Below are 21,417 nucleotides of genomic sequence, written 5' to 3' on the forward strand. Positions count from 1 at the left end.
ACGTACTGTGCGTTCAGAGATGCTCCTCTGCCTACCTTGGTTGTAACGGGTGGCGATTTGAGTCACTGTTGACTTTCTATCAGCTCGAACCAGTCTGCCCATTCTCCTCTGACCTCTGGCATCAACAAGGCATTTCTGCCCACAGAACTGCCGCTCACTGGATGTTTTTTCTTTTTCGGACCATTCTCAGTAAACCCTAGAGATGGTTGTGCGTGAAAATCCCAGTAGATCAGCAGTTTCTGAAATACTTAGACCAGCCCTTCTGGCACCAACAACCATGCCACGTTCAAAGGCCTCAAATCACCTTTCTTCCCCATACTGACACTCGGTATGAACTGCAGGAGAATGTCTTGACCATGTCTACATGCCTAAATGCACTGAGTTGCCGCCATGTGATTGGCTGATTAGAAATTAAGTGTTAACGAGCAGTTGGACAGGTGTACCTAATAAAGTGGCCGGTGAGTGTATATCTATATATATATATATATTGAAGAGACTGGGCGCTATAGCAGACTTCTACATGGGGCCTGCCGTCGCCTAAAAAAATAATTACATATTTGCACACTCTCCCATTTATACAAGCACACAGATTTATACACTCATATATACACACATTTATATACTTATATACACACACATATGCTCCATTCTTCAGTGTCAGGTCACGTGGTTGGGCCCCCTGATACTGCGGGCTCCATAGCAGCTGCTATGGCTGCTTCCCCTGTAGTTACCCCCATAATTTGATAAATATGCATCAATAAAATGCTGAAGCTTGAAGAAAAAGGCAGCACAATGTTGGGGTTTTTTAATTTATAACAAAGAAATATAAGGGGGGAAGTCCTTTTTAATATAAAACAAAAAGTGGCACTGGCAGTCCATGATGGAGCAAATACTATACTAGAATGATTACAAACTGATGCTTGTCCCATCAATGTCTTACAGTATTTTTCGGACTATAAGGCGCACCAGAGTATAAGGCGCACCATCAATAGATGTCTGCTAAAACGTCTAGGTTCATATATAAGGCGCACCGGATTATAAGGCGCACCTGATTATGAGGATGAATGACCAGCAGGTGGTAGACCTGTGCACAGTTCAAGGCAGCTGTTGTCTGTAAGTCAGTTCATATATAAGGCGCACTGGACTATAAGGCGCACCTTTGATTTCTGAGAAATTCAAAGGATTTTTTTGTGCGCCTTATAGTCCGAAAAATACGGTAAATGTGAAGACCCTTTAATCAGCTGAAAATGAATGATGAAAATTCTATAGCTCTGAGACTAGGAGGCAACTTAGGAATGTGAAATTACAAATGATTTATTTATTTTTTTTTTTTAAAGTGAGTAGTTTGTAAAATTTGCATCATGTGACTCTTAAAATGTCACTTTCCCATATAATACATTTTATTTTGAGTAGGCGACACCCATAAGACCCTCCAAATAAAATTGCTGGTTTTTAATTTCTACAAAAATCCATCAGATTTGGATCCTTAGTGAGTGTGCAGCACAATAACTACATTCACAATCGTTATCAAGTCACTTATGACCTTGGTGTCGAGTAACCAAAGTCGCCTTGTAGAACCTTGTGGTGGATGAAGGTTATCGTGAGATGGAAGCTGGCTCTCGGGAAAATCAGCATTGGTGGAAATTACAACATGCTATCGAGTGGAATAACTTGAAGCTGCTGGGCCCCAATTTACAGAAGCCCCCCCCCCCCCCCCCCAACTATAATGCATGGACCCCTACGGCTCCTGGCCTGGGATATCTCATCCCCTGCACATCTGCAAGTTATACCCTTGTGGCTATCCCCCAGCAATGTGTAACATAGTAAATGGAAACTGAATAATAATAATTCCTTTATTCATATAGCGCACACAGATACCGCAGCGCTGCACAGAACTTGCCAAATCTGCCCCTGTCCCCATGGGGCTCACAATCTTATCAGCCTACCAGAATGTTTTGGAATGTGGGAGGAAACCGGAGGACCCGGAGGAAACCCACGCAAACACAGAGAGAACATACAAACTCTTTGCAGATGTTGACCTAGATGGGACTTCAAGGGGCGCTGCAAGGCTGTAGTGCTAACCACCGAGCGAGATTTTCCCCAAGTTTCCATGTTATTCTCTGGTATACGGGATTACATCTTGAAGGCACTGCCACAGTTCACCAAATCCTCTACTTTTAGTCCTAACTTATGTCCATGAAAATAATTTCTGGTGGGTCATGTGACCTGCTTCAGCCAATAAATGGACAGCTCAGACCACGGGATGTCACCTCCTATGTTGTCCCCTGGTCCCAGGAGGTCAATCATTGAATGATGTGGGTCCCGTAACTCCACCCAAATCTTCAAGGATATATGTGCTTAGTGCTTAGGATAAGAATAGGGCCCTTTGCCCATGAGCGTTTTTCTCGTGCGAGTCGAATGTTATCCGTCATCGCATTGCACTAATCTCTGACACATACCGTAGCTGTTCAATGGATCTTTTCACAAAATTATTTTTTGGCATGCCTTGAAAATCTGATCCTCCAAGTTGCACAGACAAAGTCATGCTGGGTCCTGGGTGCACTATTAGTAAGCAGTCCTGGAATGACTATGTGAAACAAGCCTGTAATATCCTGATATGTAGTCCGGGCCATGAGGGGTTTCACACGGAGCACACAGAGATGACTCATATACAGACGGATCTCTTGTAGCACCTGCAGGCATCGCAGATGCATCTATTTGTCGTACCAGCTGCTGTAAGTCGCCCCCTCCCGAGCGACAAGCTGCAAGATGCCAGCGACACAACCACATAGATCCGGCAAGGGCAGAGGGGTCAGTGCAAGTCATATGTAACATCACAAACTGGTAATCGCTCGCATAAACATAAAAAATTGCAAATATTTGCTAATTTTATTGCATGACTTTTTTGGTTCTACTTGATTATTACCAAGATGTCAAATGTTCTCAAAATAACAAAAAAATCCATCATGATAAACCAGGGACATTACTCATAGATCCCATCACCGTGACTGTGATAATCTTCTTATATCTGTTATCCATGGCCTCCTTCCTTCTAAAATCAACTTTTAAAATTAAGGTAATAAACCAAAAGCGCACTTGGGCGTTATCAGTGTTCGTCCTCCCGCTACATCCTTGCCACTTGTCCTCTCCCACTGTGTGCTGCTGCTTTCAGTATACAGCAGGAAATGGTACAGGTACAGTTTAACAATCCGTGAAACTACAGCATGGACTAAAACAATCTCCTGTTCCATAAAATATGCCCTACTAGTTTATCATCCCAAACAGTCCTGTCATGGTTATTTTATATAAGCCCCCCTCACCCCCTATGGATTCATAAGATACAGCCCCCCTTACCCCATGGATTCCTTATGTAAAACCTTATATGGGCCCCCCCAGGAGCTCTGGGCCCAGGCCCCTGGTGCCGGCCATGCGTGGGGCAGATTAAGACTGCCATGGGCCCTGGGCTGTATAGCCCCTACAAGTCTAGAATCACTTCCTACATCTGGTACTAGAATCAGCTTCTTCGGGAATGGAGGATATGTCCCTTTTAACTGCTTTCAATTTGTGGTTTCAGGACCTTTGGAGGACCTCAAGGTCCTAAAATGGCTCTTGTGTACATATGTATTGAGAGCAGGAACAGATGAGGATTTCATGGTTGAAAGACTTTCTCAGTATAAAATTTGGTGGGCGGTTTTGGTGGCCATGGGCCCCCTAGAAGGCTTGGGCCCCGGGTTACCGCTCAAACCGCCTGTGTAATAATCCACTACTGCTCATATATCTCATGTGTGTTCATGGAAGCAGCACTGAAAAGCAGTTCCTTTATTCACCCATGGCCAGTAGAACAAAAACATGATCTATGATAGATATGAGACAAAGAGATGGATATGAAATAGGTAGATACATATGAGATAGATACATAGAATTCTACATGATCCGACTCCATCCCTACAGCACAGTAAGGTTGTAATCTCCGGCTCAGGGAGAAGTTATACAGAAAGCTACACAATGGTCATTTTTTCGCCACTTACAACAAAATAAGCACATGAAAACCGCAGCTGGGCGGCAAATGAACAAGTTCAATTAAAGGCGCTATTATATGCTGCTCGCTATGAATATCATTAAAATTCAGCGCTATGAAAAAAAATAAATCATTAGGGCACTTTGGAGACACAATGTATTTCTGTGTTCTCTCTATAAAAGCTTCGAGCACTTGAAAGTGATTAATAAAATTTACACAGCCGGCACAATGTTACAACATCAAAGCCCGAGTCAGACTGCAAAGTCGTCCGCGGATCAGTTAGCGCAATTCTAATTACAGCGGTTGAAAAGCGCATCCCGCGTCCCTTTGTAATCACCTGTACTTTGATTATTCAGATTAGACAGAATACAAAAAACCCCCCGGCATAAATACAGCTTGTTATGCAAGGTGTCACGGATGATAAAATATTCATAGATCTGGTTTAACATGAGCATTGCCACGTGGGTGACACTTCATCATGTCATGGGGGCGGTGCGTTACATAACGACTTGTCGGCCCATAGCTCCGATTTCACATTGACAAGTAAACAAGTGAATGCAAATCAATCAGATGGGTTACCGTTAGGGTACCTCTTCTATAAACACAATTTAGGCCTAATCCAAAAATGTTGTTTGTTTCAACATTCTAGAAACCTATAGCCTGAAAATACTTAGAATCTTAGAACCCCCCCCCCCCTCCCTTTATAAAGTCACACCCAAAGCCAAATGATCCTGTGACCCACAACACTTCTGGCTTGGGAACTAACAGCCACCACAATGATAAACTGCGAGCCGGAAAAAAGTACGGTTTGTATAGTAGTTTTTAAACCTTGCTTGACCCCCATGAAGTTTTTGGGAACTCCCGCGAGAACCCTTTTAATTTGAAATTAGCAATCATCTGAGTATCAATGCCAGAGTAACAATGAAAAGGCAAGTTAAGATAAAACAGGATAAAACATTGACACATCTCCTGTCTGCAGTCTCTGGTTGTGAATTTGCTGTCTAGCTGCTGTGACTCAAAGCTCCCCCTCCCCTCTCCATAGAGTCCTGTGTAATCTGACATCTCTTTAGGAATACAATTTGTTTCTGGTTATTATATAATATGATCACAATTTTCCTTCTGTAGTCTCTGTCTGTGAATTTGCAGCCTTCTCTGAAGGGAGGAGATCTAGCTGCTGTGACTCACAGCTCCCCCCATAGTAGTGATGCGAATTCCGGCTCTTCTTAGTGAGATGGCTCATTAGGCTCAGCTCCCTAAAAAGAGACGGCTCTTCTGGCTCCTGAATGGCTCCCTGTTAAAAATATGATAGGGAGCTGCATTTTATCGGGTTAAACAGGGTGTGGTGAGCCGGTAAGGGCCGGGATTTAGTGAGCCATCGGCTCACTGAAGGTAGCCGGCTCAGGTCGTTAATGAACAACCCATCACTACTCCATAGAGTTTTGTGTAAACTGACTTGTCATGAAGAATATCTTTTGTTTCTGGTTATTATATAATATGATCACAATTTTCTTCTGTAGTCTCTGGCTATAGATTTGCAGTACCCTCTGAGCTGAAGTAAAGAGACCTAGCTGCTGTGACTCACAGCTCCCTCTACCCTCTTCATAAAGTTCTGTGTAATCTGACATTTCATTTGGAATACCGTCATTTCTGGTTATTACATATCATGACAACAATTTCCCTTTTGCAGTCTTTGGCTATGAATTTACAGTCCTCTCTGAGCTTACGGGAGGAGACCTAGCTGCCGTGAGTCACTGCTCCCCCTCCCTTCTCCATAGAGGTCTGTGTAATCTGACACTTTATGAGTAGTGATGAGGTGGTGCAGCACGCCGCCATTTTATCCATTCATATTACTTCTAGATGCCCCAGCATTAGGAGGAGGCGTCTAGGTATCCGGTAAAGAATACCTTTTATATCCACACTATCTGCTGCAGCAATTATGGAACCACGTAGAATCATTAATCTTGTATAAGAAAGTAAAACACACAGACACTCTCTCATGTGATCAAAACTCTGACAACCATCATTGATCTCTGTCTGCTCCGAAATCTCACCAGCTGCCAGATGTTCCATTAGGTAACTGGGATGATGCCAAATGAGCTGTGTGTAGCCCACAAAGGCCCAAGACGTTTTTCAAATGATTTTAAGACATTAAAATAAAAAAAAGATTCAGAAAACAAAGAGAAAATGCTTCAAAAAAGTTGTCGTTAAAGCAATGGACCTCGAGCTGTATGTAAATTATGGACCACCCACAAGTTTCATTTCTTGAATTGGTGTGACATTTACTTCCTAGATACGTTACCAGGCTCAGGTTTCTTGGGAAAAGATGGGAAGGGGTCTCTTCTGTCACCTTTCAGTTCTGCAGTTGAAAGACCTTCAGAGGACCTTCAAAGGTCCTGGAAAAAGTTCTCATATACATGTGTTTTGAAAGACAGCACATCCATAAGGATTTCAGGGTGAAGTAGACTACTGAAGATCCACGCGCACAAGCAGGGACATATCAGCAACAGTGCGCAACGCCTTTTTAAGGTTCCCAAAAATGGCCTAGGCTGCCAGCAGGCAAGTGTGCATGGCCGCAGCCATTTAGATCTGCTGGAAAATGTAGATTACATGTCATATAATTACCAGTAACAGCGTTTATTCATAATGAGTTGACTATTGGCAGTGCGCAGGTACGGGGTACCCGCCGGATGAGCCACCCTCCACACCTCTCCACACCCACTTGGTGTGAAGGTGGTGAAGAAGGGAAAATTAGCGTAATTCCTGGCTGGTATGCCTGGAATAGAGCCTATTTCAGGACTTGTACTTGTACTTCGTAACTCCTCAAGATGAGTGAACCAAGCCGGTGGCGCATGGCTGGGCTGCCCTGTCCATCTCTACAGAGCTGACAGAGATTGCACAGAGCCACACTCAGCAATCTCCATCAGCTCCATAGAAATGAACGGGGTCCTTCAGACCCCCCGTTCTTGTGATCCGTAGGGGTCTCATCACTGAGACCCCCACCAATCAGCAAGTTAGGCCCTATCATGTGGATAGGGCCTAACTTGTTTCATGTGAAAATCGCTTTAAGACAGTATTACCCCTTCTGTACACACACAAGACAACTGATTGCTGCAAAGTTTATTTAAACGTGAGAGCGCTTTAAGAGTTTTCCGGAGATTGAAAAACATGGCTGCTTTTTTCCAAAAACAGCACCACACCTGACCATGGTTTGTGCCAGTAATGCAACTTGGCTACATAGAGATGGATGGAGCTTGGTTGCAATACCATGGCCAGGCGAGGTGTGGCGCTGTTTTTGGAAGAAAGCAGCCTATGTTTCAACCTCCGGACAATGCCTTTAAGTACACAATTTTGAACCTATTTAGAAAAAAAAATGTTACTTTGGAGAGGATATTCCCTTTCATGAAAAAACAGATTATAGTAGGTAATCTAAAATATATATGTGTATGTATGTCCACTAAAGGAATCTGCACCGTCGCTTTTATAATCACCAAATTTTACACTGCCGCTCTCTGTGACCCCATGTCATAGACTATGGAGGAATAAGCTCCTGGATAGAGCGAAACGGACCATCGCCTTCTGCTGGTTCTTGCTGCGGAAAATGTTTTAGTGGATGAATGAAATTAAGGCTTCATTTCAAGGAATGGTGAGCGCTACCTACTCTCTTTGCCTAAACTGCTACTAGATTCTTTTCTTCAGGTTAGATCACCAACGTATCCAAAATATCTTCTTATAGTTAAAGAAGGTTGTTGAATGCTTTCCTGTATTAAAATTGCGACTTGACAGTGCCCCTTATAGTAATTACTATTTTTTTTGTCAATGTCAGAGACTTGGAATTGAAATTATCACCCCGAGCTTTCCAAAATTCACTTATTTACCACCATCTGCTGTGGTAGTTAGCAACCATTCACAGCTCAGCTTCTAGCACCCAATCATAGTTCTTTTTTTCCACAGGTTATTAATATGAGCTCTGGTTTCTTTAGGCAATTAGTATAAGACTTATTTTATGTGTGAGGTAAAACGTGAAGTAATATGTCAGGTAATTAGTGAGGTAATATGCAAGGCCATATGTGAGGTGATATGAGGTAATATGTGAGGTGATATGAGGTAATATGTGAGGTGATATGAGGTAATATGTGAGGTGATATGAGGTAATATGTGAGGTGATATGAGGTAATATGATTTTATATGTGAACTAATATGTGAGGTAATATGCAAAGTAATAGGTGATATGTAAGGTGATACGAGGTAATATGTGAAGTAATATGAGGTAATATTTGATGTAATATTACTCAATTACTATGCTTTTATCATCTGTGATACACCCGTCACATCCACATCTATCTACTGTCAGATCATCTCATTTGCCTACAGCTCTGGCTGTGACGGGAGTATCAATCTTCCATTATCATTTCTAGTATGAGGCAGCTAATGTGCGAGGTAAGATATTTTCAACTGCGCCACTTACATCATATGTGATAATCCAGTCCCGTCTAGAGCTGCAGTCTAATGCATGATATAATACAATCCAGTCACATCCAGAGCAGCAATCATCTATCTACCATTATATTATCTCAGATAATGTCAGCTCTGGCTGTGACTGGAGTATCAATCTGATTGATGACGCGATATGAGTCAATATGTGAGGTTATATGCAAGGGAATATGTGAAGTAATATGTGAGGTAGTATATGAGGTAGTATATGAGGTAATATGAGATAATATATTCTCAATTCCTGTGCTTATGTCATCTATGATACTCCAGTCACATACAGAACGGCAATCATCTATCTATACATTATATCGTCTCAGATGACTGCAGCTCTGGCTGTGACTGGAGTATCAGTCTGATTGAGGTAATAAGTGATGTGATATAAGGCAATATGTAATAATAATAATAATAATTCTTTATTCATATAGCGCACACAGATTACGCAGCGCTGCACAAAGCATGACAAATTGGTCCCTGTCCCCATGGGGCTCACAATCTAATCAACCTACCAGTATGTTTTGGAGTAATATGTGAGGTTATATGCAAGGTAATATGAGAGTTAGTATATGAGTTAATATGAGATAATATATTCATCATTCCTATGCCTATACCATCTATGATACTCCAGTCACATACAGAATGGCAATCATCTATCTATCCATTATATTGTCTCAGATGACTGCAGCTCTAGCTGTGACTGGAGTATCAACATGCCATTATCATTCTTAGTATAAGGCTATTCTAGTATATGGCCCAATCTATTTTGTTATAGCTAAGAGCAGTTATTCACCATACTAGGCTACGCTGGGGGCTACAGATGATTAATTCTAATTATATGAAATGAAACAGGAAATAAATATTTTTTTTTGTTTGATCTGAGTTTTGGCAATTCCTAAATTGGGTTATGACTCCCTGGCCTTTAGATTGCATAGGACAAATGAACTTCATATGCTTTCCTGATTATCAGTGTTATGTACATGGAAATGATATCCCCCAGGTCTTGTCCTTATAGCACCTCGGCTCCGGGTAGAATGGATGCAGGTGGCTGATCTATGGCAGAAAGGCTTTTAGACATGTTGTGTATTTTTACTGTGGCAGCGAGCTGGGGGATCTTGGCAGATCACAGCGAGCTTAGACAGGGCATAATTAATAGACCTTGTATTTTTTTAAGCCACATGAAATAAAAGTAATATCTCGAGACTCGGGAACACTTGGCGCGGATTCAGAATATTAAGACTTTCTTTTTATGGTGTTTTGCTATTTTCCTAACCTAACCCTATCTGCTTTCAGTCAACGCGCACATTTTTGAACAGAAGAAGTGAAAATTTGAGATACTGAAACCTTAACTAATGATTCCATCCAATAATAATTATAGCGGTTTTCTGGAATTAGTAATTTTGTTATTATTGCCCCCAGGTAGGTATGGACTGTACCACTTGTTTATTCTATCCTCCACGGTAGAAGTCTTTGTATTGCACTCCATTACATCACTTCATGTTAAAATAAGTCCTTAATCATGGCTTTACTTTGGTGGGTGAGCGCTGTTGACCTTATGTCAATGCTGAGTCACTGTATACAAAAAGACACTGGTGGTGATGGTAGAAGCTGTGCTAGAATGGAGGTATGGGCATGGGTGAACCTAAACTCTTTGAAGCCTGAGGCAAGCAATAAAACGGAACGCCCAGAGTCCCATCTACTAGTATTATATCAGGTTCTCCCACCCATGTCTAACACCCAACAATATTGGGTGTTAAGACACACTTTTTGTCAGGTTCTGTTTTGTAGAAAGTGACTGAGTACCTAATGCTGCAGTTGTGCTGCCTGAGGCAAGAGGCTCAACTCGCCACATGGCTGGTGCACCACTAGGTTATTATTAGTTTCTTATTATTATTTACCTTAATGGATTATATCAAGACAAGGATTACCATGTTAATCAGCAACTGTTTGTGAATACATCCAAAAAATGCATTCACTGGCAATGGGACTTTTGTGGGAAAAGGTCCCTTTCAGTGTCCAGTTGGGTATTGGATAATGTATAACTTTGAAGACCAGGGAGACTAAATATGAGCGAAATTTATAACCTATGGGGAACACCCTCTACATTGAAACCCTTCCCTATCTACATATTCTTCTAAAATTCATAATTAATTTCGGATTACCGTAAAACGTAATAATTACATTGCATTCTAATAATAACAGAGCACTGAAGTACAAATTCCGGTGTTGAGTCCCAAATCTCTACCGTTGCATACGATGGTATTGGGACCCTATTGGGGCGCCAACACCTCTTAGATCATGGAGTGCTGTGAAGACTTCAGATCAAATTCTGCTGCCATGTTGGATCAGTAAAAATTTACCCCACTTGTGGCAAATTTAGCATAGTAAATTTTTCCTATGACTGCAGGTAAATCAAGGTGCTCAAAGGTATATAACTTTTAATCTCCACCAGCAGTACTTCTCCTATACTGCTCCCATTTGGTAAAATTCACCACCCATGGACATTAGACCTCTTACAATGCCAGGTTTAAAGAAGTCCAAAGTTCTTAAAGGGTTTTTCCCATGAACACATGTTAGGCCCTATCCACAGGATAGTGCCTAACTTGTTGATTGGTGGGCTCTCAGTGATGAGAGCCCCATAGATCACAAAAAACGAGGGGTCCGATGGGGTCCCATGTACCTCCGTCAGACCCCCTCGTCGCTCCGTTAGAGTAATGAAGCAGATGGCCACGCATGAACGTTCTGCTCCATTAATCTATATAGTTCTCTACAGAGCTTTCCGTCATTAATCTCTATGGAGCGAGCACGGTGCTCGGCAATTTCCGTCATTGCCGAGCGCCGCGCTCGATCCATGGAGATTAATGGAGCAGGACAGTAATGTGTGGCAGTCTGCTCCATTACTGTGAAGGAGTGACGAGGGGTCTAACGGAGGTACATGGGATCCTTGGTTTTTGTGATCTGTGGTGGTCTCATCACTGAGACCCCACCAATCAGCAAGTTAGGCCCTATCATGTGGATAGGGCCTAACTTTTGTTCATGGGAAAACCCCTTTAATTAATGACCTATGCACAATCTGCTTTGGTCACCAACCACTTGACTTCTCACACAACACAAAATGAATCAACAATTTTTTACCAGATTTTTTTTTACATCTCATGGGTTTAAAGGGTTCAAAAACCGAAGTAACAATAATATGGCTTCTTAGAGTTAATAACTTGGAATAATCAAATCTGGACATTTGCCAAAGGGGTTTTTGGGTTGTGTTTTTCTAAGACAGTGTCTAAAAAAAAACTCACAGAGAGGCTTGGGATTGTTAGCGATACCTCGAAACAGCCGGAATTATTCAGCATCGTGACATGAAGCTGCTAAAATGGGCAACGAAGCAAATGTCCATAAACACTAGCTGTCAAAGTTAGGGAAGCAAAGCCCATTCATGCGAAGGGGAGATTACTATTAACTATTTGTTAACAACTTTGCACTGTATAAAACAAGGGTGTAAAAAAATCCCACCAAAGGCCATGGAGAGATGTGTAAAGCGCGCTCCGCTTAGTCGTGCCAAGTGGCTGGCACAAACATATCTACAACAGATGGAGGCTGTGAATCAACCACGTTACATAACAATCGCTTCTCTAATTATGTGGTACACCACTCACATCCAAACCAGGAACTGTAAGGAATCGCCAAAACAAATACCTCAGAAATAATTAGCATCTGAGAAACAAGGATAAAATCCCAGCGGCCCAGTTTTTTTTTCTTCCCGAAAGGACATTTTTTTTTTTTAGCTTTACAAGGTCAGGACATACTTATTCTTTCAGATCATGCAGAAATGTGTAACCATTCCTATTGCTCCGAAATAAATATGAAGAAACTTGAAAACAGTCCTGACAGTGTACAACCATGGTTACAGACTACAAACAATACCTGTGTAGCCTGATCCTTCTGTTATTCTCCCTTTCTGATCCTTCTGTTACTCTCCCTTCCTGATCTTTCTGTTACTCTCCCTTCCTTATCCTTCTGTTACTCTCCCTTCCTGATCCTTCTGTTATTCTCCCTTCCTGATGCTTCTGTTACTCTCCCTTCCTGATCATTCTGTTACTCTCCCTTCCTTATCCTTCTGTTACTCTCCCTTCCTTATCCTTCTGTTACTCTCCCTTCCTGATCCTTCTGTTACTCTCCCTTCCTGATCCTTCTGTTATTCTCCCTTCCTGATCCTTCTGTTACTCTCCCTTCCTTGTCCTTCTGTTACTCTCCCTTCCTGATCCTTCTGTTACTCTCCCTTCCTGATCCTTCTGTTACTCTCCCTTCCTGATCCTTCTGTTATTCTCCCTTTCAATAGATCCTTTTTCCTTTTTAATATTTAATGTGAAAGGAAGCAAAGTGTAAGGGGACAGATGGGAACATGTTGGCAGGGTCAGACTACACAGGATTTTGTGAATAGTCTGTTGCTACGGAAACACACAGATCTTCATAATAGCTGTAAATTGAAAATGATAGAGCAGCACCATAGTTTGGTATAGATCAAATATTATGAAAGTGGTTCAAATTTCCTGTATGTTTTTTTGAGGACTTCAGTACAGACGGTCCCCGGGTTACGTGCAAGATAGGTTCTGCATGTTTGTTCTTAAAGGGCATCTACCACCACGATGAAGGATTGTAAACAAAGCACACTGACATACTAGTGTGCTCTCTCTCTCTCTCTCTCTCTGGTAGGTTCTGCTTTTCTTTTATCTTTTTAGGACCTTATTTTTAAGAAAATAAGGTTTTAAAAATTATGCAAATGAACTTTAGGAGCTTCAGGTTCCATAGATGTACATGGAGCCTGGAGCCACTTAGATTTATTTGCATAATTTTTCAACCTTTATTTATTAAAAAACAAGGGCATAAGAAGCTACAAGAAGAGCAGATCCTGCCATAGAGAGTACACACCAATAAGTCAGTGTTCTTAGTTTACAATCCTTCATCCTGGTATTAGATGTCCTTTAAGTTGAATTTGTATGTAAGGAGGAACTGTATACTTTATAATTGTAACCCCAGGCAAAAAAATTTTTGGTCTCTATGACTATTGGATTTTAAAAATGTTGGATTGTCATCAGAACCAGGATTAACAACAAATCTTCATTACAGACACCTCTGATAACTGTTACAGCTGTTTATTGTAGCCTAAGGCTAAAATACAGTAAGTTACCAACATCCAGAGGTCCGTTTGTAACTAGGGGTTGTATGTAAGTCAGGTGTTCTTAAGCAGGGGACAACCTGTACTGCAATGCTCTCAGTCTTGAAGATTTACTAAATTGATTTTAGAAGTACTTACCTTCACCAGAGGAGCCAGATAAGTCTATCACCACATATACCTTCCCTTCTGGTTCCAAGTCAATCTGCAAATAAAAAAGTGAATATTTAGTGTCAGATATGCACTGGAAATACTAGAATTATACCAAAAATGAAGGAACCTTTTAATAGTATGACAATCACTATACAGAATATAAAGCTTACAGGATATTCAAAAAATGTCTCCAACTTTTTATTGGGTTGTTCTTTTTCTGAATGGAGTTTGCGGGATTTTGTTTACATGTATAGGTCACCGAATTTTGGTTTATGCAAATTTCTCCATTTGCTGCATATGACCCCAAGAAAGACTGTATAATAACCAATGCTTACATGTAGTATAATTTGCCTCGGTAAGGTACGGCTAAGTTGCCTTTGGCAGGTTCTATTCTCCCTTCCATTATCAAATAGTGGAAAAAGTAGCACAGCAGTCCAAGTAAAAAAAAATTTCACTATTAATAACAGACGTGTAAACTTCCGTACAGTGCAGTCGATGGAGAACTTTCTTCTTTTCAATAATGCTCTTCTAAAACTGAGAGTGGTATGGAAAGCTCCAATGCAGATGTGAACTGAGCCTAAGTTTGACTTGGCTTTAAACGTGACGAATTTTAGAACCAACGCAGAACATTGTAGGGTTCTGTAGTTGCATATACAGGCAGTCCCCTACTTAAGGACACCCGACTTACAGAAGACCCATAGTTAAAGATGGACCCCTCTGCCCACTGTGACCTCTGGTGACCTCTCTGGATGTTACTATGGTCCCAGACTGCAATGATCAGCTGTAAGGTGTCTGTAATGAAGCTTTATTGATAATCCTTGGTCCAATTAAAGCAAAAAATTTTGAAACTCCAATTGTCACTGGGGCAAAAAAAATTTTTTGTCTGGATCTACCATTATAAAATATACAGTTCCGACTTACATACAAATTCAACTTCAGAACAAAACTAAGCAGTTCCCGGGTTACATACAAGATAGCTTGTATGTAACCCGGGGACTGCTTGTAGTATAGTAAGTAAGGGAAGATGATCAAGCAATTTCTTCTGATCACCATATTTAGAGTTAGGCCCCTTTCACACTTGCGTTTTTCACGCACGTTTTCTGCACGTGCTTTTGACGCGCAGAACTTGCATTGCACTCTGACCCATTGTAACCAATGGGTCTTTTCAGACTTGCATTTTTTTTCACGCACACGCGCGCGTTTTTTTTTAACGCGCGTTCAAATCTCGGCATGCTCTACTTTTGCAATTCACGCGCGTGAAAAACGCACCATACAAGTCTATGGAGACGCATCAGAAACGCATTGCACTCTGAGACACTTGCAAGTCCAATGCAAGTGCAATGCCTTTTTCATGCATCAATTGCCATAGAAAAGATAGAGCTCAGCCCTGAGTCCTTTCACGCGCATTACCTGCGCGTGAAAAACGCATTGAAATTGCATTGAAAATGCGCATGAAAAACTGATACACTGAACAAACTCTGACTGAAAACTGATCGCACTCTGATGAATTTTTACTCCAATAAATTGAGTCGTAGGGTTTTTTTTAACCTCTCTCTGGATCAACACTGCAGAATTGATGGACCCCAATCCCCCCCCCCCCCCAGATTTCTGCATGAAAGCCGGCACGGTTGCGCCAAAATCTGTCGCGTGCGACACAATCCCTTTCTAAATAGCTGTAACATCAGTGCAAATCCCGGAAATGTCAAAAATCCGACGAAAGTGCGTTCCGCTGACCCTTAGGAAATAAGCCCCAATATGTATTTTGTTTAGTAGAGTAAGTATAATATGGGTGACCCTATTAGGGTCTTTGGTAAAAGTTTAGCAGCAAAGCCCTTTAATCTATTAGGGGAAGCTATATCAGAAGATGTATATTTGATTATTTAGTAGAACAATTTTGTCTCTGGTGTGCGATTATTTTTGTATACTTTAATGTTCTGCGCAATGTTATGTCCCTTATTCCATTGAATAATCAATTTATGCAAAAAAATTTTTTGCTAATTTTTATAAACAAGCTTCACATTTGGCCGCTTTCTCTCCAATGTAATTTCATTCAATCAGTCCTAATATATTAAGGTAATCTAGCAATAAAAAAGTTATACATATCTGTTCTGTAATGTAAGTGTTAGAGCAGCATCATGTGTTAATCTGATACGGCTTTTCAAATACTTTCTGAATTGGATCATCTTCCTAAAGCACAGACAGCTCCACTCCCTGCTATTACTATGGTAACATAAACATAATATAGAACTCACATGGAAGGCGAGGGATCAGAACTGATGAGCGAGCAAAAAAAATGCACTAAAAACTGATAAAAATCCAAATGATCCAAATTATTAATTTTTTGATATTATAAATGAGGTTAGTTATTTTCCCAGAAATACTGCCCCCCCTCCCCCCTGTCTAAAGGCCTTGTCTGAATGTGGCTGAGCTCCGCTAAGAAAAACAGGATAATTTTCATCCTACTTTATTTATTTTTTTTCAATTTAAATAATTTGTAAATAGCATTGATTGAAAAAATGACGTAAATATTGAATCACAGGATTGGACCCGGGTTGTTTATCGCATATTTGATGGCAAATTTTGGTCGTGGGATTCAAATTTCGTGCTAAGGTAAAATAAAGGGAAGTTGAATTTGTTTGCTCCTGCCTAGCACCGCCCATTTGACAGCAGAAAACTTAATTAGCATTTTTAGCACCCAATATGCTTATCAGGTTTTTTACTATCACATAAGGGGGTTTAGACAATTTGGCTCCACCCATCTGACAAAACATAGAAAACAAATATTGACAAGGATTTCTCAGGAATGATGGAGGTTAGAGTGAAATTTAGAACTACATCAGTTATTTGTCACATATTAAGGGGACACAACCCAACCCCCATATTACATCATTCACATGTTCCAAAAACATAGTTGCTTTTGTCATAATTGTGAGTAGTTGAGGTCCTCTTTAGGCTACATGCACACGAATGTAGATTTTTTTTTTTTTGAGAAAGGCTTCGGATGAAGCCGAAACGTAGAAGCTTGGGAATAAACACCACTTGAATTATTCCACCATTTTGGAGTGCTGTTCGCTTTTTGTTTATATATATATATATATATATATATATGTCCGCCGGGCCCCTCCCCTCTCCATAGTGATGCACAGCGCAGACGTCCATTTAGTTTTGAATTCCTACCCCCGGGACTCAGCGTGGGAGCACGGCAGGGATCCAGGAAAAATACACTACTGTGTATGATCATAGCCGACCTAAACTACTCACAAACATGACAAAAGAAACTGTGCAATTGTCAATATACAAAAAATTCAATAAAGATTTTTTTAAAAACCTATACAATTGTCAGTGTGGGCTTTTAGAACATGGTAAAAAATGGGGGTTGTGCTGACAGGTTCCCTTTAAAGGAAGTAAAAAGGTAAAGTGGATGGAGGTGGTGAAAGGTCAACATCTTATTCCAAGAATGAGACAGAATTGCGAATCAGAACACGTGTGTTATCTGCTACCTAGGTGTTTGATCCATTACATTTGTTATAGGACAATTTTTATGTCATTCCCATATAATAAAATATCATTTTAAAAAATCCATCAATTTAATGTGCGTTGAGGTTTCATTCTTTACTTCTTTATGCAAAATCCACTTTGATTGAAAGAAAAGCATAAACCTCTTAGGGTTCCAGTTTTCTATTATTAGACATAAAGACTCTCATGCAGATCCTTTTAAGCCTTATAATGAAAAGCTAAAATTGTTAATACTCTGCGTGCTATATAGCATTAAGCTGAAAAAGATGGAGGAGATATATCCATAGTGGCTCCATCCATGGTGTGTAGGTGGCCTAGGACCCCAAACTGTGCAGAATATCCTCCCCCCTAGATTAAAGAAGGAAAGATAGAAATCAGAGCCTAGTCGGACAATCTATCCATAACTTCGAGACTTAGAAGTGTAGAAGGTTTTACTTGGACAAGGATCTCATCCTATGTAATAATAATTCTTTATTTATATAGCGCACACAGATTACGTAGCGCTGCACAGAACTTGCCAAATCAGTCCCTGTCCCCAATGGGGCTCACAATCTAATCAACCTACCAGTATGTTTTGGAGTGTGGGAGGAAACGGGAGGACCCGGTGGAAAAACACGCAAACATGGACAGAACATACAAACTCTTTGCAGAAGTTGACTTTGGGACTTGAGACCAGGACCCCAGCGCTGTAAGTCTGTAAAAAAAGCCACCGTGCTTCCCTCACGGTGATGACTTACACCATAATACCAATAATGTGACAAATTATGCAATAGTCCTCTTTGATGTAATAGCATTGGGTATTTTCGGTGACTCTTTGTGTATTCTAGAAGACAAATTATTATTTGAAAATATAGGTTGGTTCAAAAAAGATACAAGACTCTCAAAGAAAATTGTCAGACTCTAGTGGCCTTTACTGCCTAGATTTGCTGGAGGTAACAGGAGGTTTTCGATAACGTCCTTCAAATCCACCACCTCCTTCAAGGTCCACATTTGGTTACAATTTACCATACTGGGCCAATAGTTAATAAAAGTTTAAATATTTAATTTTTTTTTTTTATAGTATATGACTAACAAGGAAATAGTCCTGTTGGCTTAAAAGTAAACTTTGTAGAACAAGTATTTGTATAATTACCATAAAACCAAAGATCTAAACAGCTTCTGTTCGTGTCTAGTCATGTCTTCTGTACAACAGATGCCTGTGTACAGCATATATGTGTGGAATTAGTTTAATTATCCAAAAAAAAATAATACATTATTGCTACATAATGGACATTTCCAACAGACACGGAAATCATTGTAATTTTAGTATTTTTGGGAACGTGTTACAAGGGCTATTACATTAGCCTCCACAAGAAGCAGAGGCGGAGGGAAGCTAGCTTACTTTTTTACATGTCTACACTAAGGGTTTTTCATATTTTTTTGTTGTTGTTGTGTTTTTGTTATTAATGGCCTCTCTGTTCTATCTATGACCCTAACTATATGCAGACCCAAATAATGGATCGAGCAAGTAAGTGCCAATATTGGGGGCGACTTAGAAAGCAGGTGGGCTGTGAACGGCAAAGCTCGCCGTATTGGAGACTATATCTGCGAGAGGTGAAACCTGGTCTTAAAGGGTCTGACATGGCGAAGATCCCATTCAGATCTACTAAGAGCCCGGAGCCTCTTAAAGGGGTTGTCCGAGAGTGTAAAAAAAAAACATTGGTGCCCGGCAGAGGGCTGGTTAAAAAAATAAACATTTACTTACCTCTGCGGTTCCTCCTAGCATCCCGCGTTGCCATCTCTCTCCGGTCCATGCCCCATGTAAACAAACAGTGACAAAGAAGCCAAGCTACGTTCAGCTTTCGTCCAACCCGAGATGGCAGGACACACCCACCTGTCCCTATTCCCAGCGCTGCGTAATGGTGGGGGAGGTTGCCGGCCAGCTGGAAAATGTTGTTTACATGGGAACATACCGGTGAGACGCTAGGAGGGTCCGCAGAGGTAAGTAATTTTTTATTTTTTTTAACTAGCCCCCTCCCGGCAACCAATGGGCTTTTTACACTCTTGGACAACCCCTTTAATCAGAGATTAGCAGCTCAGAGGTGTCCCCTTGGCCAATTACCACCATAGCTTGATGGTTAGGAGCATCAATTTGCTGGATTGCCGATATGTTTGTGTTGTGCCGGATGCACCCAAACCCCAGAGCCGAACTTAGAATTTAGGTCCGATCATCTCTACTCTTAATAGATCAAGGAATCTGTTAGACCAATGTGGCCATAACCTGAATTTGCTACTTTTCCTTGGTAAACCATGTCCAAAGAAATCTGATCATTGTTATAAGAATTATTTTTGGGATACATAAATAATTCAATGATTCTTCCTTCACAAAAAAAAAAGATATTTTCATGAGATTTTTGAAAACAAAAACACTGTCTAAATGTTATCACGGAATTTCTCGCTGCCCAAAACCACAAGTGACAGATTGGATATTCTCACACAGGCCGCAACAAAACAAGAGATTAAATTATCAAATTGAAGCGTAAAATACAGATGAAATGATTACCGTAGCTTGGGGAACACAAGGCGGATATTGCACTTATTACAGTCATCATTTACTGTAAATTAGATTCATGAAGAAACTCTCAGTCGCTGGCAACATGTTTATGGAGGAGAAGGATGAAAAAAGGGGATTTTCCGTTAAACAAGTTGATTAGAAAACTTTCTGTCCGGCTGTTGATTGGAATTGTGAGGATTTATTTCATTATCATTTTTATTTTCCAGTTTTAATTCTCTTGAAAAGTACAACATACTGGGGGCATTTATCAGGACTTCTGCTTCTTGCCAGCAGCGAATAAGCCCTGAAATAGTCGCAAACGCTAGATTATTGCTCACACTTGCGATTATTTCCTCCTTCGAAGGGGGGTGAGGCAGACAGGGAGTGAGCCGGCGCAGGTAGTTCCTGTCCCTGGACCTGCGCAATTGCTGCGATGGCGAGTTTTCATATGTGAGATAGGACCACAGCAGATACAGCAAGAGGCTGGAGACTATTAATGTATGCGGATGCACGGCGGGGCTATCATACACTGACATATGATAAATAACACCCGATATTTCCTAATAAAGAATATGATTAAAATTAAGGTACCCAAGGGATTTACTTTTTGGATAGGTGATCATTGCTTGATTGGTGGAGGTCCATCATTTGGAACCCTTGATAATCGGCGCAGTGAAGTGGACAACCTGCAGTACCAGGCACCTAACCATCACTGTATATTTAACCCTGATTAAAACCTACAAAGAATTCAGAATAGCATTAAAAAAAATAAAAATGGTTGACTCGTTAATTTTACACCACTCCCGTTTCAAAGAATACTCGTTGCCAACAGGAAATGCACTCTCAACCAATCACTGGCTGAGGCAAGTCATCACTGTAGCCAGTGATTGGCTGAGCAGGTACTTCCTGTGTGTTGAGTCAAGACCAGGAAGTGAAGACACATAGAAAGAACCGGTGAGATGAGTATAATTTACACCTGTTTAAGTCTTACTTGAAAAACCTTTTGAATTTTCTGGAAGTTTTATATATCATTTGGATGATCAAAACATGTTCATTACATATGGCCCCCTGAAGTGTATAAGTGAATTAGTTCATACTAGTTAAGGTAACCTTGGATTTTCAGACACCAGACAGAGACTAGTACAGGCTTATTCACATATTAATGTTCAGAGGCCATATCCTAAAGGGAATCTGTCAGCAGTTTTGACCATTAAAAAATGCCTCTCGTGTGACGTCACCTCGCTCTCCCATCATGGGAGAGGGAGTTGTGTGGTGTGCATAATTAGCAGCCCGGAGTCCTGGACATCTTGTCCCCATGTTCCCTGCTGCTAATTATAACTTACTTTTCTAGTTGACCTCGGCGACGGACAGTGCCGGGATCAAAGTAAAGGAGTGAGGAGCAGGCTGAGTATTTATAGTTTTTTTTAATGTTTTTGTAGGTGGTTAATTTCCTTTAAGAAAAGTTGGGCCGATGAAAGAAGTGAAATCACATATGTAATTAAGCAATTTGTTCTTTGTGGAAGATCCCTTTTAACATATAGA

General features: G+C 40.8%; 1 protein-coding gene across 1 annotated transcript in view; it reads right to left on the bottom strand.

Annotated features, from left to right (window-relative positions):
• PRKCE (protein kinase C epsilon) overlaps window positions 1-21,417 on the bottom strand; it is a 279,710-nt gene that overhangs the window by 159,680 nt on the left and 98,613 nt on the right. Inside the window, exon 2 of the mRNA XM_072140293.1 lies at window positions 13,815-13,878. Coding sequence (XP_071996394.1) covers window positions 13,815-13,878 — 64 coding nt within the window. The remainder of the gene's footprint in view (window positions 1-13,814; window positions 13,879-21,417) is intronic.

This window comes from Engystomops pustulosus, chromosome 3 (assembly GCF_040894005.1).
Source record: "Engystomops pustulosus chromosome 3, aEngPut4.maternal, whole genome shotgun sequence".
Classification (NCBI taxonomy): Eukaryota; Metazoa; Chordata; class Amphibia; order Anura; family Leptodactylidae; genus Engystomops; species Engystomops pustulosus.